A 24,446-nucleotide genomic window follows, 5' to 3' on the forward strand; every position below is an offset into this window, starting at 1 on the left:
TGTTACTGTTTCAAGTGAAGATCGTAGATTTATCGCATTTAAATAGTGTCTATTTTATCAAATATAAATATTGTATTAAACTTAATTTTAGACATGTGTAAATAATGAAGATACGGTACGAGTAATATCAAGCAATACAATAGGTATCAACTGTGGAAATGTACGGATAATTTATTTCAGGGTACCTACAGGATAAATACTATGTAATTATTTATGACACACAAGTACACGACTTGCCCTTTATGCGACCTAGGGGCAGAAACCAGAAAGTTTATTTTTACTATCGTATCCATCACCACTTGAATCTGAACCTTAGTTTAGTAATTACTAATAATTCTGCGCAATATTTTGGGCATCGAAATTAAAATTTTATGGAAGGATGTTAATCTTAAATATAGTGTGAATTTCACACGGTTCCATGAAATTGGGTACTTTGTGATCAAGTTTTCCCCGAAGGCTACAGGCAATGTTCAATTGCAAGCGACGTACTCGTAACAACCCACTCGCGCGCAGCACGAAGCGCCGGCAGCATTTGATTGCGTCTGCGCACCTGAGAGCCAAAGCATATGATGCGTTGCGGTGGCGATGCGACACGGGAGCGGTGTCGCTGCGTTGTCTTATATAGAAAATCTGTGCTGGGCACACGAGCAGCGCGGTCGGTACCCGTAGCCCACAACGCATCATGTGCTTTGGCTCTAACTCTTCGATAGAAGATCTTCGTTCGTTTTTAAAAAAAATGTAAAATCTTGATAAATTGCTAAAATATAGCATTGGTTCTGATGACAGATTTGAATAATTGACTTATGAGTTTGTTTGTGATGACTGATGGATGATAAAAACATATTTGAATATAGATATCAGTGATAATTATAACAACATGCACATTAATAATAGCTAAGTGTAGATAAATAAAATGAAATTAGGATTTTCTTTTTAAAATATTGTTTTCGTTTATTTATTTATTTCTTCTATTTTGAATACAATTAAAGATAAACTACTAGTAGTTTTATTTTTAATTTATGATGTAGGTATCTACAGCACATCGATTCACTAATTATGGCCAGAACGTACCATTTCCATAATATATGCCTTCCTTTCACAAAGAACACTTGAAGCAGAATAAAATTATTACGTAAAATGGCAATACCTAGAGCGCATTGATTCTATAAATAAACATATTTTAATTTAAAAGTGGTACGTAGTTAAGTATAATCTACATAAGTGAAATGTTTATTGGTATCTCCATTAAAATTGCCATTGCAGTGTGCAAGTAGATGAGATTCATGTCAGCTCATTCCGTTTACAAAAATATGCATAAATTATTTTACACCGCAAAACTGACAAAAGTTGTATGTTAAACTATTTTTTCTCGATGAAATACACTGGTCTTAAAAAAGTGTACTACTTAGTATTTGCGATGTAAAGTTAGTATAATATAGTTTACTCGTACATGATATAATTTTCGAAATAAAAAGGATAGCACTGTAATTATCTCTATGGTTATGACTCAACCAGCCCTTTGACCAAAATAGCACCTGATGTTAAGTGAGCTGGAGTCAGTCTAGGATGGTACAGTGAGCTTCAAATAGTTCGTGACACCCAAAGTGACCAAAAGCTAACAACACAACCATATTCCAAGTAACAACGACGTATTGCCAACTTTTTGTCTACGTTACATACTCGTACTTACCTACCCTGTATGTCTATTCACTCTTGAAAACCTATAATTTTGGGATCCAGTAGTAAAAGTACAAGTACTCTGATGGGTCATATCAATAATTGAGCTCGATATTATTTGTCCAGATTGCGTTATCAGGTAGAGTTACCAATAACGTCTCCGAGAGAGCAAACATCACCTGATTCCAATCTAAATAAGATAAATTTGTATCTAATAGTAATCCTCATCAAATATTACTGCACAGAGGTTAGAGTTCCGACGCAGTTTCAAAGATGATTCAGTACAATTAATAATACCTCTGAAAGTCTGAGCTCTAGAAGAAAAATAGAAAATAGTGTAGGAGACGTTATTTTTGCAGCGTTGAAATACCAACCGTATGCAAGACCTTCTCAATTTCTTAGTAAATAAAATGGTACAGTAGCTCATATAGCAGTCACATTACACAGTTTTTTCGTAAGCTTAAAATAATTGTCAGCTGAAGTGACCTCGTGGGCACTAGATCAGTCGCTGGAAGAATCTTTGTCCCAGCCCAGCGTAGACGTCTTTCGGCTGTAAAATAGAAGAAAGAAAGAAAAATAAGACTCTCCCCTACACCAGCATCAGAAGCTTCTAAACGCAATATCTGTAGCAGTGTTTTTGTAATTTGTGTCATACAGCATGTTTACCGGTTTTCCTTTAGCCCAGCTTTGTACCTACTTAATGATTGCACCAGCCCTATATTGCGGTGCAATGCCTGCGCTGTCCGTGATAGTTGTAAAACTACGTCTATATTATTGAACAAAGGCCCTAGAGACTCTGGTGATTNTAAAACTACGTCTATATTATTGAACAAAGGCCCTAGAGACTCTGGTGATTATCCTTTTTCTTTCTTTAGACAAGCTCCAGCTTATCGATATATCGATACTAGCTTTCCGCCCGCGGCTTCGCCCGCGTGGAATTTTGTCTGTCACAGAAAAACTTTATCGCGCGCGTCCCTGTTTCAAAAACCGGGATAAAAACTATCCTATGTTCTTTCCCGGGACTCAAACTATCTCTATGCCAAATTTCATCAAAATCGGTTGCGAGGTTTAAGCGGGAAAGCGTAACAGACAGACAGACAGACAGACAGACAGACAGACAGACAGACAGACAGACAGACAGAGTTACTTTCGCATTTATAATATTAGTTGGGATTTCCTAATGTACTTTCTTATATTAGAGTTACATAGCTTAGCCTGAACCTCACCTATAAACTCGTTACAATGTAAATCTTGTAGTTATTGACATATAAATAAAGTATCTTTTGAGGGAAAATTATAATTAGTTTTAACATCTTCATAATGTAATAATCATAATCTATCCATAATAACTACTTTTATCTTTACATTGTCAGTACTAAATCAACAACTTCACCATTTATTTGACAAGATACGACGACTTATAAATATAAGTAAAAAAAATATCGACCAATCGACCTCGTAAAAGTGTCGACAAATAAAACGTCGATAGTTTCAGCAAACACGGTGCATCCTTATCGCCTTGTGTTTATCGTGATTGCTCGCTGTAAGGGAGCGGGCAGTAAAAATAATTCGATCTTAACCACCACTCCGCTGGATTACCATCAATCCAGAGTGTGTAATAGCATAGATACCCCGCCGGAGCTGGATTCACAAAACATTTTTACAATCGACAGTAACTCATAACTTTATAGGTGCCCCTTAGGTCCAATCATAGCATAAAACCTGGGACATGCTTCTGTGGCTGTCCAGTTTATACTTCTAAGAATTCTATATTCCACACAAGTTTTTCCTTCGCTAAACAACAGTGATGGAATGCCAATATGCTATTCAAGTCACGGCACAAATTGAACTCATAACAACAAAGTCACCAACAGCTGTCTACCAGTGACTGTGACTAGGAAATTCACAGGAAATCGGTTCTTATGCACATAAATAAAATAAATAAGATTTTTTGCTAACTACACGGCAATTTACATAAATAACGACTAACACATTTCCTCTTGCGTTGCGGATGCACTAGGTACCAAATCGCCGTCTAATAACCAATCAAATTAGTCATTACGTTTCGTAATACAACTCGGAATAACTTTAGCTTAAAATAAACTTATTATTGTGGCTTCGGGATATAAATTATCAGTTCGGATAACAAAAAAGGCTCCGACGCATTTTGGTAATCAAAGCTTCCTGCTACTGGTGTTCCCGCTTATAATTAGTAACAAACTGCCTAACAAGCAATAAAACATGCAGATTATTGAAAAGAATAACAATAAAAAGTTTGGGGATCCGAAGTGGAGGGTATAATACCTGAGCGCGCGGTCGTTTTTTTCGCCCGTCCGAAATATAAAAGCCTGTTGTAGACACGGGTAAGACAAAAGAGACCGTGTTGTAGTTTCTTTTTGATTTTAATCGTCCATTTTCTTGGTTTGGTGTGGCATAGCGCGGTTTTTATTGGGCATATTTATTTATGGTGTTCGGGGAACTTCAGCGATCATCGCCGGCGCAGCTCCGCGACAATATTTGCACTTTCTTGCGCTACCAAATATGTACAGATGGAATTGTATCTTAGTAGAGGTAGAATTTGAGTCAAATAAAAGGACCCCTGACTTCTGATTAAGCGTTTTGATTACTACTAATAGTGAATTCATCATAAACTTGAACGCATCAATTTGTTTTGTGACAAGTCTTTATAATTGAACCTTGGTGGGCTTTTTGTGACAAATTGACCCTGGGAAAACCACGAGATAATATTTTTTGCCATAGTAATAACAAGTACTTTTAATTATTAATTTGATCCATAATAGTATTACAATACAATCACAATAAGGTGCTGCAATTACTTATGTTCATACTTCACCAGTCAATAGACATGGCTTGACCATACTTAGATCGGCAATTATAACTGTGACGTAAAGTCTCCATCATTTGTCCTTAAGATGAGGCGGTAATAAACCTAACAATATTGTTGCTACGAGTATATTGCTCTAGTGTCAATCAAACAATATACCGAGAAGTTTTCCACTAAGAGTTCGGTCTAAACACCAAATGACGCCGAACCAACAATTTCAGAAAAAAAATTGGGTCCATCAACTTAAAAATCATTTCAACCTGTCATTAGTTAGACGAGCATTTAACAAAAGACAAAACCCGTTGGGCATAAAACAAGATTCCAGGTTGATATAAGTAAAAAAAACATCTGAAACCGTACGCTCCCAAGCGTTTGAAATATTCGGGGGTTCTTCGCGAGGCAAAAAAGGCCAAAGGCTTTGTGGCCGTGTGAATATACTCGGCGCTTTGTGCCAGGCGGGAGTGCATCTGTCCGCCATTATAATTTTAGACGGACACCTTTATCTCTGACTGGAGATCATCGAAGGATGATGGTTTAGCGTGAAGGACCAATGATGTCGATGATTGTGATGGGTTTAAAAGAATGAGGCTTGTCGTACAACTTTTATGAGAATGGCAAAGTGGCATTTTAACGTCCACTGACGGTAACTCTTAAGAGATTGCTGAAAGGAACAAATACCTAGTACCTGTTGTAATGCAAAAATTGAGTACCACAGTAGGAGTACCTACTTAAAAGAATCATGTAGATATCTTTTTCCCTTAAATTACAATAAACTAGTAATTCTCTAGAATTATTTAAATTCTCTAACATTATTTGATTACCTACAAAGCGATCTAATGAAGCGTTGATCAGATTACCATGTTACAAATAAACAAAGCACAACCCAAACCAAATCTTAAATACAAGAGGCTTGATTCTAAACCTCCAGATCTTTCGCAAAAAAACTGATCAAATCATTTGGTGAAGCTCGTTTCATATTGTAATGAGTGTTCAACTCATTTCCATAGCTCAATATTTTGTAAAGCCGTATAATCAGGATGGCTGGGCCCGAGAATTTCCATGAGAATTGTAGCCCCCAGACACATGCGACTGGTATACTGGATGCATATCTTCTGAAACGCATTCCATACAATCTCAGTATTACAATGTTACTCATTTGAAAACTCAAGATAACTCTAATTTAAACATTCTTTTGTGATGTTGAAAGCAGTGAGATCGCTATCACATTCGCGTCACTTTCCTATAACTATTTTCCAAGTTCATAATACCAACAATGCTGTATCGTATTTTCCTGTTTACTTCAAAAATAACACTATAAAATGTAGTTACTATAAGATCTTTTGACGCGCACCATAAGTCAAGTTCTAGAAGCCGCCAAACAAAAACTAAATTCTTTACAAATTAAAAACACCAAAAACTGATCAAGATCTTGTAATTATAGCATCACAAAACACCGATCGAGACAAAGGGCCGTTCGGTATTCGATTCCTCCGATACCTGCACAAAGTTATGATAGATTGATATCGATAAATTGAATATCTCCTGAGTGACTTATTGATATGATTAAGGCGATCAGTCGGGGGTGCAAATACTGAGATGGCAGTCATTTGAAAAATGAGCTTTATATTAGTAACAAACACTGTTTAAAATCATTTGAATTTTCACTCTAGGGGCCTTATGCAGAGGTTTTACAAAAATACAAAAATGTTCTACGAAGATTGTATATCACGCAGCCGAAATTCAACCCTGGCACAGTGGGGTTCACGGTGCGGGCCAAGAATGCGTTTTTTATTGCTATATATTATAAAATCCCCCGCAATTAATAACAGTTTCTATGTTTAGTATTAACGATCTCTAACATAATTTTTAATGTCTCTACGTGGCGGCCCGTTTGAGTTGTATCTTTCGGATTCTTTTATTTTCCTTCATAAACGCACGATTCCTGAGTTTAACCGGAGAATATGGCAGGCTTTAAAATTTGATTGCCACAAGTTTTGTCTTAGTTTAATTGTTAATTTTAATGGAATCACGTCTTAAGTTTTATTCGATGTTTTCGAAATTCTGCCCATACGTGAAGTATTGAACACTGGTCAATAAATCGATTAAAATATGTACATTGTGACTAAGCGTGAAGCATACTTGCCTGTCATTTAATTCAATGATAATTATTGTGTAGAAATCTAGTATGGAATGTTGTAAATTAAATCGCACTCTATTACATGGAATAATATGTCGTTATTATGTCTGCCCTTTACATAATAAACAATTTATAAGATATCAGAATTAAATAATTATAATGTTCGCCTCAACTTTAAAAATCTTTAACTGATTATGCAAAAGCACATTTCAAGTAGCAAGATGGCGGATGCCGACTCTACATTTGCGTAAAATGGGCTTTCAATCTATTTTAAGTGTAAAGTCTAATGGAAACACAGTGCTATAAACTTGTTTTAATGTATAATTTTACGTAATAATACTTAAAGATTTCCATTCTTCCTGCAAGTTTTAGTTAAAATTGTAAGCTTCATTATCAGTGGCCACAAACGATACGATAACACGACTAAAGCGTACTTCAACAAACAATCACCAAGTTATTTACAGCTTTGTATCTTTTGTCTACAAATTGGTGTCTCCAAATTGTTTTACGATGTCCGAAACAAGAGAGCATCGTCTCGCCACTCAGGCGCTTGCCATCCCGCAAGGTGGTAAGCGCGCGCGCAGCTAAAAAGGTCAACGTATATGGTTCTTATTTTAAGGGGATAGGGTGCAGTTTTGCGGGGATGTAACTAGTGATACCTGCGACAACAATGGCACAAATCAAACGTTCATTGTAGTAATACAATGCAGTCAAGTGCCTCAAGAGGCTTTGTCTGAGCCGCTCTCCCCCGACGCCACGAAGCCTTTCGGATTACGATATTGCAACTGCTTTTGCCCAAAAAACTCAAGATAAATGTTTGCTTGAGAGGTTTTCAAATAGTTGTGCAGTTGCGTGTTGCAGTTTTTATATCACTAATGCTATTATAATTTTGAAAATGTTATTCATACAAAAATGCGATACGCTACTATGATATTAATGCAGGCGCTACAATATAATTAAAAATTACTTTCAACTTATAACATTTATCGAAGTTATATTCGATATACGTTACGTTATTATTAAAGTTAATGTAATTTTAATTACGAGCATATTTAAGTGTAGTAAAACAACGTTGAATTAATCTAGTTAGTTTTAATTCGTTAATGAAATCATGTCAAGTAGTATACTTAACTTTTTCACGTAACATTTGTTTCGGTCTTCAAAAATGTTTGCAATCTCAGGTAAATAAATTCCTACAACTTTATCGCCAAAAACATTTTGCCAAGAACCGTTGTGGAAGTTAATCGGGATATTATACAGAAATGGAGAACAGTTTCTTTGTTTTAATTCGGGGTAACAATTAAACCCTTAATAAATTATTCTCCACACATTCGTGGGGGGGATTACCGAATTATATGTATGTCAACTAAGCTCAAGCTCAGTTGTGTCCAAACACAACACTTCTTTGTTTTCGATATGCTGACAATCAACATTTGGTATCGATTCGATTAGATTAAATTGAACATGGCTTTCGTACTTACCATAGAGATCACGCGATCACGACGACGAATCTTTAGGTTTTTTCACAAGCCCCATATTTCCTATGTTTAATATGCGACTTGGGCACTTAGCGAAGCGATATTAACGTAACAATGCATACTACAGACACTGGTATAGTAGACTAAGAGCTAGTGAACGCCAGACCTACGTCATTTTATAAAAGCTGAAAGTTTGTCAGCGTATGCTCCCAATATAGGATATAATGTTGGTGAATTATGAAGTTTAAGACGTGGTGGCTTTGGGAGCTACCCTAAAAAAACTGTCTGGCTAGAAGTTGGAACTGTCAAAACTGTCTGGCTGTTGGGGAAAATACTTCTAATTATTGCCCAAATGTTATTACATAAAAATCAGATTTAATAGTATAACGTAAGTCTAACTTTTACGGTGGCTTTTTCTGTATGTTCAAAAGACTGTAATTCTACTAACGTTATACTCGTACCATTAAATCTGATTTTTATGTATAATATTTGGACAATAATAAGAAGTATTTTCCCCAACAGCCAGACAGTTTTGACAGTTCCAACTCCTTGAAAGACAGTTTTTTTAGGGTAGCTCCCAAAGCCACCACGACCCAAACTTCATAATTCACCAACATTATATCCTATATTGGGAGCATACGCTGACAAACTTTCAGCTTTTATAAAATGACGTAGGTCTGGCGTTCACTAGCTCTTAGTCTATAGTGTTTTGGACTGTAGATGACATAGCTGCCCAGCATGGCTCAATCGAACCACACGACGTAACTTCATAAGTTCATGATTCCTCACTGTTGTTTAAGAACTATAAGTACATCACTTTTTGCCATAGCTTTTTGTGTGTAATTTGTTGACCTTGTCAGGGGACCATGTAATTTAACATTAGTCAATTGTCAGTCAACTCCAGCCCACCACCTTTATTACCATGAATGAACAATGAAATGATTCTCATTTCATCATTACTTGCCTAGAAATTATTGGCCCTTCGTTGAACCATATCGTAGGTGTACAGGTCAGCTTTGAACTCCAATCTGGCTCCTATTAATCAAGCAATACTGAATTGTATGCCTTGGTAACACGAGTTATATCTACCCTTATAATTAAGCGTAAATACATTACATTACATCGAAGGAACTAGAAATGTTAGCTGTTCTCGAAGGCGATTATGCGCAGTCCAATTTGACCCGTAACTTGAAATAAATAGATGACAACTCCTTGGTTCTGGTGTAAGTTAAGTTGCATTGAAATATTAACCCTTTATTTGTCACAAAAATTCAGTTATTTAAGTGCCCAAAGGTCTGATTTTGCATCTAATACCTACATTGTTTATATTTCAGGTAAACAATATTAACTGTTCATTTTAAACAAAAACGCCAGCTTTAAATGTATTTATAATAACTTCAACTTAATCCTAAGGTACGCTTCTCTATTAAAATACAAATAAACTACGAGAACAATGCATGAAGTCCAATAATATAAAACATGAAGCAGTGTTCACTTCTCACTTTCATATTTACATGGTCGACCCGGTCAATCTGCCTTGTAATAGTTCTGAGCTTACCTCAGGCTTCTCTGTGTAGGAATGCGACGCAGAACCGCTACCACTTCACTCTTCCAACATTCAGGAATTCCTTTACTAAAAGCTTTCTCTTATACACTGCTGGTTTCCTACTGAGATTTTAATATTTCATAGTAACGGCGCAGTAATGCAGCCGCTACAATTCGTAGCCGTAGACGCAGCCGTGTAGCATTAGTTCGTAGTGCGCGCCCCAAGTCAACTTTCTTATAGAGTTCAACGCGCGCTAGGCAACTACTACGCATACAAGTTATCTCGGTAAGGCAAATAATATGACCTAATTACATAATCGTAGTCCTAAGCTTTGATAAATAAAAAACTGGCCAAGTGTGTGTCGGGTCAAGCGCAATATATGATTTTGTAGTTGCTCCAGGTTTTAATTTATAGGCAAAAAGCCATAATTTTTTAAGTGTTTACATGTTTAAGTTACAAATACCATTTACTTGTAAAGCCTTAGCTGTGGTAGTTTTACTTTTTACTTCAGTTTGCCTTTGTTCGATCTTTTACAGTGGAATTTTGACTTTTAAGAGTTTATTTCATAGCTTTGCACCAGATCGTAAATCGAGTCTCGGTCAAATGTAAGGTCGCCTAAGTCGTTTTACTACAGAACCCTAAACTGCTTAACAGAAAAGTTTATTTTACACTTGCGCAAACGCAGTCAAAGCAATGTCGCTTTAAACTAAACCAACGGTTTGTTCATTTTGTTAACCTTTTATAACACAATAAAACTAATGCTTATTAAATACATGTTTTGTCTAAAAGAGATTAGAGTATAATAAGATACATTTCCATTAACAAGTTAATACAATTAATGTGCTTAATGGCTTGTAATCTAATACGTTTGGAATGGTCAATTAAACTGATCATATACCGAGTATATAAAATAAAGTGGAATTATATTTTAACGAATCATTTATTTGTTTTTGAAATATTTTATAGAAGACGCCTAATGTCTGCGTTTTAAATATTCATAAGAGAGCGCCGATGGTTCAAAATGCCCGTTAGGTATTCGGAGATCAGCCATTTCTTCATAAATTTGATAAACTAACATCGGTATGCGCACCGGTTTTACATGATTAGCGAAGATGGCAAAAAAAATTTATTAATATAAGATTTTAACTAAGTAGGTTTTTATTTAAGTTTGAGTTGTCGTTTCTTAAATCACACATCGTTAATTACCTATCTTGAAACTTACGTGACTCTAGACGTTGAAAATTCAAAATATTGTTAATGATATGCATTTTCGAAGTTTTGGCAAGGGATCAAAGTCAAACATGAACATAAACGTTTAAGATGTAAATAAATCGTACAGGTCGAAGGCTTTGTTTGGAAATTCCTGTTTTAAAAACAATGCGTGCCAAGGGTCACATCACACGTCTCTCCTAGACGCGTCGGCTAAAGCCTTTCCAAAAGTTCCAAGTGGTTATTTAACTAAAATATGATATTTTTTAAACATCAGTTGTTAAATGTTAAAAAAAAGATGAACAATGCATTATTAACTCCAAATATCGACTCTTGTTGAATATAGTTCCGATTCAATCGATTTTCCGTTCGATAGGTTTGCTGCCATTTTTATGTATTAGATATTCCTTAAATATAGGGCAAAAGTCAGTTCATAAAATAATATGGGGCTGATATTTGATCAAAAATAATCAAACAGCTTACGAATGTGAACACTGTCAACAAAAATAAGTATGTAAAGAACATCAAAATAACGGAATATTCATATTTCAATATGGTCATTGATAATTAAGAAAAACAAATTATCAACTTGTAAATTGATATCCGATTTTAACGCCATAAGTATGTATATGTTTTGATCAAACCACCACAGCTTACCGAGCCCTCAAAAGCTTCAATCCAAAAATCACACAGTCATACCATATCGAAACAGTATACTAATGAACGTAGCGTCAGATCAATTTAATTGCCTCCGTATATTAGATCAGATAGCCACAAAAGGTACGAGGACCAACAATAAGTTTTTTCGGTGTTCAATTTTTATTTGTATCGGTATTAGCACGGGCGTACAATGCGTAGTTATTAAACTTTTGTTGCGTGGCTTTTTTGAACGTACGCCGTACGCCTTATCGACTATGGCGCATACCTGCGTCCTTCTCGAGTTTACCTGGCGAGAGAGGGCAGAGCGAGCCATAGCCCTTAGATTCGGTAGACACGCCAAATTCCTAAAAATGCTTATGATATTTTTTAAAAGTGGTAGGTACTTAGCAATAAAACATTAAATGGTGATTTAGCTTTCTTGGAGCTTCCTTCTTAGAAAGAACTTAGAGATATCAAAATTAGTATAAAGATTTTATTTTGGTTAACTTTAGAATGACAAGTATTACAAATCATTACACTTTTAGTATAATTTTGTTCTAAATCAATCGTAATAAGATTAAACATTTTACATAACGAGCTTTTCAATAAGCTTCATTTCAAATTCATACAGTTTTATTAAAGTAAAATCAAATGCAACAAATTGCATTAAGCTCTCAACATCTGCAATAAATCAAATTCGACTGTATCGACAACTTAATCGGCGAACATTAATTTTCCCGCCTAAACACCCGAAAGGCCGCGTCTCGACGTTGCGAGCGCTGTGGATGCGCGGGCGCACCGCGGCTCTCAAACCGGGCGGGCCAGTACACGATGGAAGTTACTGCCGTACGCTTGTGTCTCGAGCGACCCCGCGAGTGATGTCGCAGCATGGTTGCTGCCCGTGTGATCCTCTGTTGCCTGTGCGTGATATATCTCGTGACCGCCGCGGCCGCCGCCCGGTCCCACCGACACCCCACACAACCTTCGCGCCATAAACCAAAACACTCGGAATTCGTTAAAGGAAAAAGTAAGTTTTCAAACCGCCCACGATTACCACAGAACTCCTGCACTTCTTACTTATATACTTTTATGTATGACCCGATAAACCAACACAAATTATACGTGCCCAGACCGTAAAATGCCACCGTAAATAAACGGGTGCGAGCTAATCGCTGGAATAAAATAAACAAAGCTTATCTCGTGGCAGCAAATGTAGCCTTATATAGCTCGGAAAGCTGGCCTGGCCGTAGGCCGTAGCTTCGTAACAGGCTGCGCTGCGCGTACGCCGACGAAACAATTAAATCTCACTTTGTATGTGACGATGTTCCTTTGAAAGGAACGAGAAACAATATCCTTTGAGATGAAAGTCTTTGTGGATGGGAAGGTGTACTACTTTTGTGGAGCGTTCAACTCTCTGCGGTTGCTTGTTTCCTTTATATCTCTATGTTATTGTGGACAATCGCTTCACTTAAGTTGCTGTATTAAGAGTTCCAGCGGCTTGGTCATCTACAATTTGGACACGAGTCGATAATTTGTTTCGCGATTTGACACGCAATACTGTCGCAATTGTTTGTATCGGTAATTTTATAAACACGTTTCAAGTATCTGATTGTTGATCAAACTAACCAAATACTTGTAAACTGATTGTTATGAAACAAATTCAATGTAAACAAAACAGTAGGTAATATTTAGTGTTTAAAGAAACCTTTTGTATGTAAGGGGACAGAGCTGAGCTTTATTAGACCCTAGAAAAAAGGCTTAAATTCTTCTTACTGGATGTGTAACTATAGCTTACATTCCTATGACCATACGTAGATTGCCCATCAACAATCATGCAAAAACTACCTATGGTTTTTCTAGCGCATTCTCAATGAGATGACCTATCAAAGTAATATTACTTCGTTACTTAAATTACACTTTTATTGATCAATATCGTCAATAGGTGCGTGGTGAAGCTTTTCTTTCGCAGATCTAGTCCCATTACGAACGCTTTTGATAGATTCTGATCGAATATGAAGCTGCAAGGACAGCTTACTAAAGCTTAGGACTTTGAGCCGCGCTTTGATTTGACATTTCAATTTGATTTCGATCAGATAATTATGAAGCGTGACTAGATCAGCCATACATTCGGAGACCAAACGAGTAGATAGATGCTCTCCGACGAATTTGACTCGTGAGCGCGCACCTTAATGCTAATGGAACATGAAGCGAGGTTTCTAATTAACTGATCGGGACTCGAACCTACATTCGGGCATTTAGCACGGTGCAGTTAACAGAATTCGTCGTTTCGTCTCGACCGCGACGGCCGTAAGTCGTAACTCTAAACGTGTTTTGGCCGATTGTTACAGATTTATTGCGTAGGCTTTGAAAGCTCCATTGTTTTGCCCTATAACATGTATGGCCGCAACTGAACCTTGGAATAACGATTGACCGACATGAACTTAAGTACCACTAACTCAAATGCAAGGTTTCAGAAAGATCAGAGGGACAAATAAATAGGCTAAAACTTTCGCTTAACAATTTAAATACTCGTATAAAATTTATAAAACCATTTTGTATTAACTTAGCTACGATGGTATTTTAATAGTTAATCTCCCATAAAAACTTTTAGGGGTCTACTTATTTCTAATACGATGTTCTCTGCTCGATGTTGGCTTTTGATTTTGTTTTATTACCTTTCACTTTGCTGTCGCTGCTTATAAATTTCACTGTGAAGTAGTTCCTTGGACCATAATATATATACATATTAATAAAACAATCATTATTTGAATTCTTTATTGGAAAATATACCAAATTGAAAGATACATGCTTAAAAACTAAACTTGCTCACATAACAGTAATCGGTTATGTCATCACATCACACATTTATAACAAGGTTCTCAGTATGGTTAGCTACTCGGCTTATAAGTTATAAGTCGTTCATACCAAACTTCAATAAGATGGCAAAGATATATAAAACGAAACTGTCAGTCGCAGTTATGTTTAATATGTTTATAACATTATTGAATACAATTCTGTAAGATACAATACAGAGTTTGACTAGTTCCAAGAAGTAGGTACTATTCCTGAAAGAGCTTCCAGAATCCAGTAGTTAAGTAGAGTAATCCTACAATATACTTCGGCAATCATGTTTAAGATGGTTTATGTTAAGAGAAAATTAAAGGCTTAATAGTGTTAAATGTTATGAAAAAGCGTTGCAATACCGCCAAAGTTATTGTCTCGGATAAAACACGTACTTTGCACACTACTAGAGTTAACAACTGCCCGTTGGTAAACTGTAAACACTATAGGTTTAATAATAAAGGGATTGTATTGTAGATTTCACTATAAATGGACTCCAATATACATAAATAAATGATTTCTCTGTGAGAACTTTAACGGTTGTCAGATTATTGCAACTTTGGGCTTAGACTTGCGTAAATTGTGAATTCTAATGACAATTCCTATTGACTAAATGGAGGCTTCGACGTTAATAACGCCTTATTTACAGTCTTAGAAATAACTCGATAGTGGAACTCTGATATTTATGAGGTGGATATTAAAACCAATACAAAATAGTCTCTGTTAAGTAACAGAATCATAACAGTCATTTAACACGTTCTTCTTTTGTAAGTAGGAAAACTTTGGATCATCCTTTCGCGCGGTACCTAAATCAATATTTTGTTCTGCAACTCTTAATTTTAGTACAATTTTCTCCATTCTATTTATTTATTCCATACTATTTTCTCTTCTAATATATTTTATATCAGAAGCTGCTTTATCGGATAAAAACTAAACAGGAAAATATAGTTAATAATACAAATAAGTATGTACTGACCAAGAAGTATTGAACATGGCCACCCGGATAATACATCGATTTGTAGATATTGTATAAATAATGACGTTGTTTCGACGTGCGTACTTATGTCGACGTTAGCATATGAAGTCGACAAGGGATTCAAATCTTGATTTTCCTATATTTTGGGCTTGAAAAGCCATAAATCTTGTTTGAGTATTTAAAAACTGGTTCTAATAATATAGGTTAATTTGACAGTTCCTTTTATAGTCTGTCTACGAATCCAAGGCCTCTTTAATACTCACCTTTTTAATAGTTTTTGGTATTTAAAACTGAGCCGGCGGATTTCAGCTAGTCTGTGGATGGATGCATGAAAAACCCTGAACTTTTATGACCTTCGTTACAAGTACAATACGAGATTTCGGAATCATGAATGTAAAGATATTTATTATGAATTATTTATTATGTAGCTGTTGATCAATATTGTTCTCCAACGGGATGTATTTGAATCTATTTTCATGCGCATGTTTCACTTAAGTATGATAAAGTTTGTATAAATACATAATCGATGTATAATCGCATATATCTGTTTCGTTATTGTCTTGATATTTTTAATGGAAACTGAAAACTTTACAAACTCAATGTTTATGAAGTAGCTTTTATATCATTCTGTGCCTGGGAAAACATAATTTATTGTGGTATTTATTGCCATATCACAGTCGAAAGGTTTTCATACATAATGCAGTCGTAAACGCATCCTTGTTGCACCCAATGCTATTCTAAGAAATTGTTATTCCCATATTCCATGAAGCCTAGAAGCCTGCACGCACATGCCTTTCTTAATAGTTTTCAATTGTTCAGTATGCAGAATGCACATTATTTATATGACAATAAATTATTACGAGCATATTACCATTCATGTGAAAATTGAAGCATGAGAAAAACATATTTCAATCTATTAAGTTATTAGATTGTCGATAAAAGTTAACAGGACCGTATTCACTAAGTACTTAAGTCTTTAATATATTTTTTAGTCATTTTATTCAAAGACATAAGGTCATAATACGCCCTCAAAAGTTGCATCGAGGAGAACAATAATCATAAATAGTGCGCCCACGCATGTATTAGGCTAGCCTTTGCCTGCGACTGCGCTCGTCCATTTCCGTATTTATTTCCGTGATCCAAAAATATACAGTTACTTTTTAAAAATCTTGAATTCGTAAACACGACTTGTATGTGAAAAAATGGATACAAATTAGCAATAGCAAAATCTTTTGATTCGAATAATTGAATCCATCAGTCAATGAGAATGAATTGCACATATTTCATGCAATAAATAAAAATAGTAAACTGGGATATACTTATCTAACCACATATTTAGTTAATAACATCAACGCAAGGGCAACTCGTTAAAAACGAACTAAGTTCATTAAAAATCTGTTAATTGACTCGAACCATTAATTATTGAATCGCAAACGGGCGAACTGCGTATTTCCAATTCTCGTTTTAGTTTCGAACTGTGAAGTAACGGCTGAATCAGATTTTATAAGCTTATAATGATATGCATAACTCATGCTTAGGCTGGTTATGAACCCACTAATACCACGCGTCCGATGACACTCGGCTATTGGGCAGTATTTTATGAAGATTGGATGTAATTTACACCAATAAATTAATTTTTACAGGCATATGATATGCGGCAGAGGTAAGTAAAGAATATTCAGATGTTAATTATAGAGTTTCTTCTAGTAGTAATTGGTAGTATTAATAGAGGACTCTAGAAGAATACAATAAATAAATCTCAATACATACTTTCAGCAAATGTCAAGTCGAAAATAACTTTTGTCAATCTTAAACCTACAAAACTTACTGCAGATGTTTAAAGCTATACCTACTATACATTTTTAAATAACGTAGGTATGCTATTTCACTTTCGTGGAAAAGTCTGGTTTGCCGACGATAAAAATGTCAGCCTGCCGATTCATTGCTGGCTTGCTTCAATCGGCCCCCAAAACGGCCGTACGAACACAGCGAACATGCGCCGGAGTGGATTTTGTAGTGAAAGGTCGATCGGTTGAACAAACTGGTTCCAATGCTTCAGAATGCAAGTAACTGGATAAAAACACAACGTTAAGACAAACCAGTCGTGGGTGTAGTGCGGGCAGCGAAAGATTGCTTGAAGAGTCTGAGACATGAACTTTGAGTTGAAATGAACGGCCGTAGCATTATTATTTAACTTTTGTTTTGTATTTTCCTTTTGTTGACTTTTTATTACGTTGACCAAATTTGAATGAAAAGATTGCATCTTAGGTGAGAAAACCTCTTACATCCTTAGTAACCTTTTCCATCCTTGTTGATGATCGTACTAAGTCACTATTTAAGTCTCTACCTACGTGAAAATCAAAGATGTGGGTGCGAGTAAAATCTCATTAAAGTATTTTGCTTCTCCAAGTAAGGATTACTGCACATTCTGAGTACGAAATCTTTTTTAAAAAGAAACTAGAAATATTTCTGGGATCGAAACTAGCCTATCTATGGGATTATTTTTTGCTATTCTCTTGTATGTTATGACAGTAAAATAGTTTAGCTGACCACTCTCACTATAACAAATGGTTAGATCCAAATCGGTGCAGCCAACGCGACGACACATGAATGCTATCGTTCATGTCATCGCGGTACATTTGGGTCGACCGGACACCACAAACAGAGGTCTACTCCGAATTCCGAAAACGATCCATGTATTCGCATATCTATCTCTTCCACTCATTGCAATCTATGTTTACTGCGTGAGAGAGAAATTGACTTTACTTGACATATCGAAAGTACTCAAACGACTGGCCGGTGATTTCTACACCCAAATCTAACGGCCAAATTCAAAAACTAACACCCGTATTCACAATCATTACTATGAGGTCTCACAGTGCGCGTGGACGCACTGGGTGACACACGAACCAGTCACAGAGCTCTATTCAATGCTGTGCGTTCGATTTGCTGCTTCACTTAAGCAAGCATCGTTTGTGAATACGGGCGTTAGTATTACTAAGAATTTAGAAAGAATAAAACTAAAGTTGTCATATAAAAACGTATATATTTTGTCTGGAGACTGCGGAATATGACTTTACATGCAGGAGAAAATAACAGTTCATATAAACACGTTTCTGTTGCTACCCAAATTCCACATAGGCGATCCAGCAGGTTCATCAAGCCAACGTCAAGCCTTATAATTAAATCTGTATAATCTCGATGATACATATTAATGAGCAGAACCAATTCATTAGAACTTATCAGAACTTGAGCCTTAATAACTCAAAATATTTTAAAATAGTGATATCTCCGAGTTTCTAAATTCCTAAGCAAACGTATCATATGACGGTAACGATACACCTCTTCTGTATAACTACGGATAAAAAACGAGTCTATTATTTAGTCGAGCAGGTAAAATTTACCTTGCACCTTGAATACCTTATTATTTCTATAGAGTCACAGCCCTCACACAAAAAACTATGCTTTGTCTGGACACTCAAAGGTTCAGCGTAAAAGCGTAAATAATACTTTTAAACCTTAAGTTGGAGCATTAAGATACAATTTTGATTTTCTCTTGGATGAAGAGGCTTCACTATCTCCGCATCTTTTGTGTTTTACAAGTTACTAAAGGTTCCGAAAATGGAACTTCACATGGCAAAACCACACTTGACTAAAAGCTATGAAGAGCAGAAATATATGATACCTTTCATATTAGATTGTGTGATTGATTCGTGGTTTAAAATTAGTTTTTCAAATTGTAGGTATGTTATTTCGTAAACGGAACATCAACATGCGATCTAAAACAACTAAAACATCACAATTGTGTATTATTGTACGTTGTAAAAACAAGCTGATCAACGGTAAACTTGTGCGACAGAATCTAGTTATTTGTTGTCCACCGTCGGCTCTGGTCCATAGGTGCGTTTTTGTCGGCAACACAGCGTTCGCTGTGACTATTTTCATAGTTTAGTCACGAATAGCGGTGCTACGTGTGTCGTAGTGGCGTAAACTGGCTCTGCGCCCGCCCACACGGCACGCCTCTTCGTTACGCTCGGCTCCTAACATGTCGATCAGACCTACAAATACATTGTTTTTATTAAATGTATTGACAACCTCCCAATTAAATAGACCCGGTGTTGAACATTTATACACTGCCCCTAAAGCAAGCGCTATTTGATTGTTATCGGCAAAATTGATATAATGACGTAGATCAATCGATCGTTAAGCTCGATCATGATTCATATTTTTGCTAAAAATATTTCCTTCTTCGAAACATTTCTGAGAAAAATAAGCGTCATGCAGCAAAGCCTCGATTCTTAGTCTCTAATACTTCGAAAGTTATCTTAGATGTAACTTTAAAATAGTGCACCATCTTCATTAGATGTATCTTATTAATGTATCATTTTCTTTGTTTCAGTATGCATTGGGACGAACGGTCGCATGTCGGTTCCATCGAACCGAGACACCCACTACCGGAATCTTCGCGATCGCTTCACAAACTGTACATACGTCGACGGGAACCTCGAGCTGACATGGCTTGGAAACGAGAACATGGACCTCTCCTTTCTAAAGTACATCCGAGAAGTCACGGGTTACGTCCTGATTTCGTACGTGAACGTCAAGCACATTGTCTTGCCGCAACTGCAAATCATCCGCGGCAGGACACTTTTCAAACTCAATATCCGAGAAGAACAATTCTCTCTATTGGTGACCATGTCCACAGCATTCACACTCGAGCTGCCGGCACTGCGAGACGTCCTCCGGGGAAGTGTCGGCATCTACAATAACTACAATCTTTGCCATGTTAAAACCATAAACTGGGACGAGATCATTACCGGCACCAACGCAACATACGTTTATGCTTATGACTTCCAAGCGGCTGAAAGGGATTGTCCGCGATGCCATCCAAGTTGCGAAGCCGGCTGCTGGGGTGAAGGTCCCCAGAACTGCCAAAAGTTCTCTAAAACGAACTGCAGCCCCCAGTGTGACCAAGGTCGCTGTTTTGGCCCTAACCCACGGGACTGCTGCAATGCTTTTTGCGCTGGAGGATGCACGGGTCCTTTGCCTAGCCAGTGTCTTGCCTGCCGGAACTTTTACGATGAAGGAACTTGCTCACAAGAATGCCCTCGAATGCAAAAGTACAATCCCACGAATTATTCGTGGGAACCAAACCCTAATGGAAAGTATGCATACGGTGCAACTTGTGTTAGAAATTGCCCAGAGCATCTACTCAAAGATAATGGAGCTTGTGTGAGAAGTTGCCCGCCAAACAAGACAGCTGTGAATGGAGAATGCATACCATGCAATGTGACATGCCCAAAAACTTGCCGAGCAGAAAAACCGATTCATTCGGGCAATATTGAAAGCTTTAGAGACTGCACAATCATAGATGGTTCGATTGAGATTCTGGAAATGACATTTACTGGATTCCAGCATGTTAATCCCGACTATTCCTTTGGTGAGCGTTACCCAAAGATGGAGCCAGATGCGCTAGAAGTGTTCAGCACAGTGCGAGAAGTGACCGGATATCTGAACGTTCAGGCTCACCATCCCAATTTCACCAGTCTATCCTATTTCCGCAACTTAGAAGTTATAGGAGGGCGACAAGTGGTAGAGAACCTTTTTGCCTCCTTGTACATAGTAAAAACTTCTCTTGAATCCTTGGGACTGAAATCTCTGAAAAGAGTAAACTCTGGCGCAATAGCAATTATGGAAAACAGAAACCTATGCTTCGCTGACAGGATCGCTTGGAATAAATTGGTGAAATCTAAAGACCATAAACAAATCATACAGAACAATAGCGATTTGAGATCATGTGGTGAGTTAGCTATGTCATAGTTTTAATTTATGAGGATCCTCATAGTTTACACTTAGACATAAGTAATTTAAGCCTGAGCGACTTGTCATTTGATTTTTTATGATTCCCTTTCATTTATTTATGATTTTCTTTCCATTTTTGTAAATGTTCTATTTGTCTCATTTTGCAAGCGAATGCTCCTAATAAGTTTCATAACAACTAACCCAACTAACTGCAAATGCTATATTAAGCTGTGCGTTTCTTTAATCCCGAAAAGGACCAATGAATATGAACCTTTCACCACAATAATTCACATTCTTTGGTCTCTGACTTAATTTATTTTCATCAAAAAACACATAAGGAAGCAGAACGATTTTTCTGCTTTCATTACCAGTATTAATTTTGATGTGTTTTTTGTAGAAACAATTGAGTTTTCGGGAACGACAACAGCGAATTTTATTTCTTGTTCTTATAAATACATTATTTAACAGAAAAAGCAAACTTGGTGTGCGATCCTCAATGCTTGGCGGACGGCTGCTGGGGACCCGGACCTGATCAGTGCCTCTCCTGCCTAAACTACAAGTTTGGCGAAATATGTATCCAGAACTGCAGTGTGAAACCTGGGTAGGTGTTTTCTCAGTATTAGTAGAAGCACTCAAATAATAACGAAATTATAGCTAAGCGAATATCACACACAATAAAAACAATTGCCTAAAACCATGCACTACTCAAAACCCACAGACCTTCTGAATCTTGCAAACTTATTACCATAACAAAGCCGGATAGCGCGTAGGTAGACTTCTGTACCGGTTTCACCTCAAAATACTTGCCGACCTCATTATACAATAAGTAGTAACCGCTCTCTACATTTTGTTACATTAACATTGTAATGCAAGTTTTATTACTCTCATTTCAGGTTGTACAAAGCGGGTCCGAAGACTTGCAGGCAGTGTGATGCAGAATGCTTAGATGGCTGTACAGGACCAAGTCCCGCGAACTGCACCAGGTGTAAGAATGTTCGCGATGGCCCATTCTGCGTCGCCGAATGCTTAGAAACAAGATACCCTTCAGAGAACGGCACGTGCGAACCATGCCACGTCAACTGCCACAATGGCTGCACTGGACCAAAGAATACCGTAGGCGAAGGAGGCTGCAACTCTTGCAAAAAAGCCATTATTAGCGTAGAAGCAACGGTTGAGAAATGCCTGGCTGAGAACGAACTGTGCCCAGATGGGTATTATAACGAGTGGGTAGGCAACGTCAAGCCTTTAGAAGGCAAAGTAAAAGTCGTCTGTCGCAAGTGTCACCCACTGTGCAAAAAATGTACCGGTTTCGGTATTCACGAGCAAGTCTGTAAAGTCTGCAATGGCTTCAAGAGAGGTGACCAATGCGAGGAAGAATGTCCCACAGACCATTTCACCGACGAGGAATTCAGGACATGCACACCGTGTCACAGCGAGTGCCGCGGTTGCACAGGTCCCTCCTCCACTGATTGTATTAAATGCCAAAATCTAAAAATTTTCCTTACTGAAGGCAATAACTTTGACAACACTTCAGCTTTCAATTGCACAGATACGTGCCCAGAAAACTTTCCTCATAAGATATTCTTTGACGAATTGTTACAAAATCCGATCGACGAACCTTACTGCTCAGAGTTAGCCAATGGTCTCATCCCTAATTTGACGACAGCAAGGACTCCTACAGTTCTAATCATAATCCTGGTTTTAGCTTTATTGCTTTTGGTGATTCTCGGTATAATAGGTTATACCTGTCGTCAAAAAGCAAAAGCTAACAAAGAAGCAGTAAAAATGACTTTAGTACTGACTGGATGTGAAGACAACGAACCTTTACGACCGACAAATGTAAAGCCAAACTTAGCCAAGCTGAGAATAGTCAAGGAAGCAGAACTTCGCCGGGGTGGCATGCTAGGTTTTGGAGCATTTGGTAAAGTGTACAAAGGTGTTTGGGTGCCAGAAGGCGAAAACGTCAAGATTCCTGTAGCCATAAAAGTTCTGAAAGAAGGCACCGGTGCCAATTCTAGCAAAGAATTCTTAGAGGAAGCTTATATCATGGCCAGTGTAGAGCACCCTAATCTTTTGCAATTATTAGCAGTTTGTATGACCAACCAGATGATGCTTATTACCCAGTTGATGCCTCTAGGGTGTTTACTTGACTACGTAAGAACACACAAAGAGAAAATAGGATCCAAAGCATTTTTGAACTGGTGCACCCAAATTGCGCGAGGTATGTCATATTTAGAAGAGAAGAGATTGGTGCACAGAGATTTGGCCGCAAGAAATGTTTTAGTACAAACGCCGAATTGTGTTAAAATTACAGATTTCGGTTTAGCAAAACTATTAGACATAAACGAAGACGAGTACAAAGCGGCTGGAGGCAAAATGCCCATCAAATGGTTAGCGTTGGAATGCATTCAGCATAGGATATTTACGCACAAGAGTGACGTTTGGGCTTTCGGTGTCACGATATGGGAAATACTAAGCTATGGCGCTCGCCCATACGAGAACATATCGGCGCGGAATGTGCCAGAATTAATTGAAAATGGCCTGAAATTACCACAACCGGGCATATGCACGTTGGACATTTACTGCATAATGGTCTCATGTTGGATGTTGGACGCCGACAGTAGACCGACATTCAAGCAGCTGGCTGACACCTTTGCGGAAATGGCGAGAGATCCGGGCAGATATCTCGTTATTCCAGGAGATAAATTCATGCGTCTCCCGTCCTACTCTACTCAGGTAAATATTTAGATACTCTTTTTTACTCTTGATCAGATACAATTCATAATGTGGTTGCAATGTGGTCACTGAATATAACTAACTGTAGCAGTTTAGTTCGTCGACTAATGTCATAATTCTGATTGTTGAGTAAACTTATTTGACATAATTACTTACCTACCTTGTTATTTACGGTGATATGTTTTCTTATTTCAGGATGAGAAGGAGTTAATAAGGAACTTATCCTCAGCCATGGAAGGTCCCGAACCACTCGTTGAAGCAGACGAATATCTGCAACCCAAGTTCCAAACGGTTCCTGGTACCGCTACTACGTCAGTAGTCAGTGTCGGGATATAGACACAAACGAGCTCTCTTAAACCGTGCACATCATCTTCGTGGGCTAACAATGTCACAAGCCCAGATGGCGTGAACACAGACGGTTCCAACAAACCTGAAACGTGGGACCACGAGTTCATCATCATCATCATCAACAGCCCTTTACAGTCCACTGCTGGACTATGAGCCTCCTCCACTATGGTGGAGGGATTTGCCATAATCTCCACGCTTGGCAGGCGGGTTGG

At 37.4% G+C, this 24,446-nt stretch overlaps 1 protein-coding gene across 1 annotated transcript; it reads left to right on the plus strand.

Annotated features, from left to right (window-relative positions):
* Positions 1 to 12,354: 12,354 nt before the first annotated feature.
* Egfr (epidermal growth factor receptor) lies at positions 12,355 to 24,336 on the plus strand. The gene is made up of 5 exons (XM_028317956.1): positions 12,355 to 12,558; positions 19,748 to 21,148; positions 21,619 to 21,751; positions 22,044 to 23,886; positions 24,082 to 24,336. Exons 1-5 carry the CDS (start codon positions 12,420 to 12,422, stop codon positions 24,220 to 24,222), a joined length of 3,657 nt encoding a protein of 1,218 aa, XP_028173757.1. The 5' UTR covers positions 12,355 to 12,419; the 3' UTR covers positions 24,223 to 24,336.
* The last annotated feature ends 110 nt before the right edge of the window (positions 24,337 to 24,446 follow it).

Source organism: Ostrinia furnacalis, unplaced genomic scaffold, assembly GCF_004193835.3.
Source record: "Ostrinia furnacalis isolate ACB-3 unplaced genomic scaffold, ASM419383v2 OfSCF6554, whole genome shotgun sequence".
Lineage (NCBI taxonomy): Eukaryota > Metazoa > Arthropoda > Insecta > Lepidoptera > Crambidae > Ostrinia > Ostrinia furnacalis.

What these genes read in the sequence shown, in the direction of transcription:
- Egfr (XM_028317956.1), top strand. Translation starts at nt 12,420, where the DNA reads ATGGTTGCTGCCCGTGTGATCCTCTGTTGCCTGTGCGTGATATATCTC. An exon ending in GGAATTCGTTAAAGGAAAAA is followed by an intron (nt 12,559 to 19,747) that starts GTAAGTTTTCAA and finishes TCTTTGTTTCAG; the next exon opens with TATGCATTGGGACGAACGGT. An exon ending in AACTGCAGTGTGAAACCTGG is followed by an intron (nt 21,752 to 22,043) that starts GTAGGTGTTTTC and finishes CTCTCATTTCAG; the next exon opens with GTTGTACAAAGCGGGTCCGA.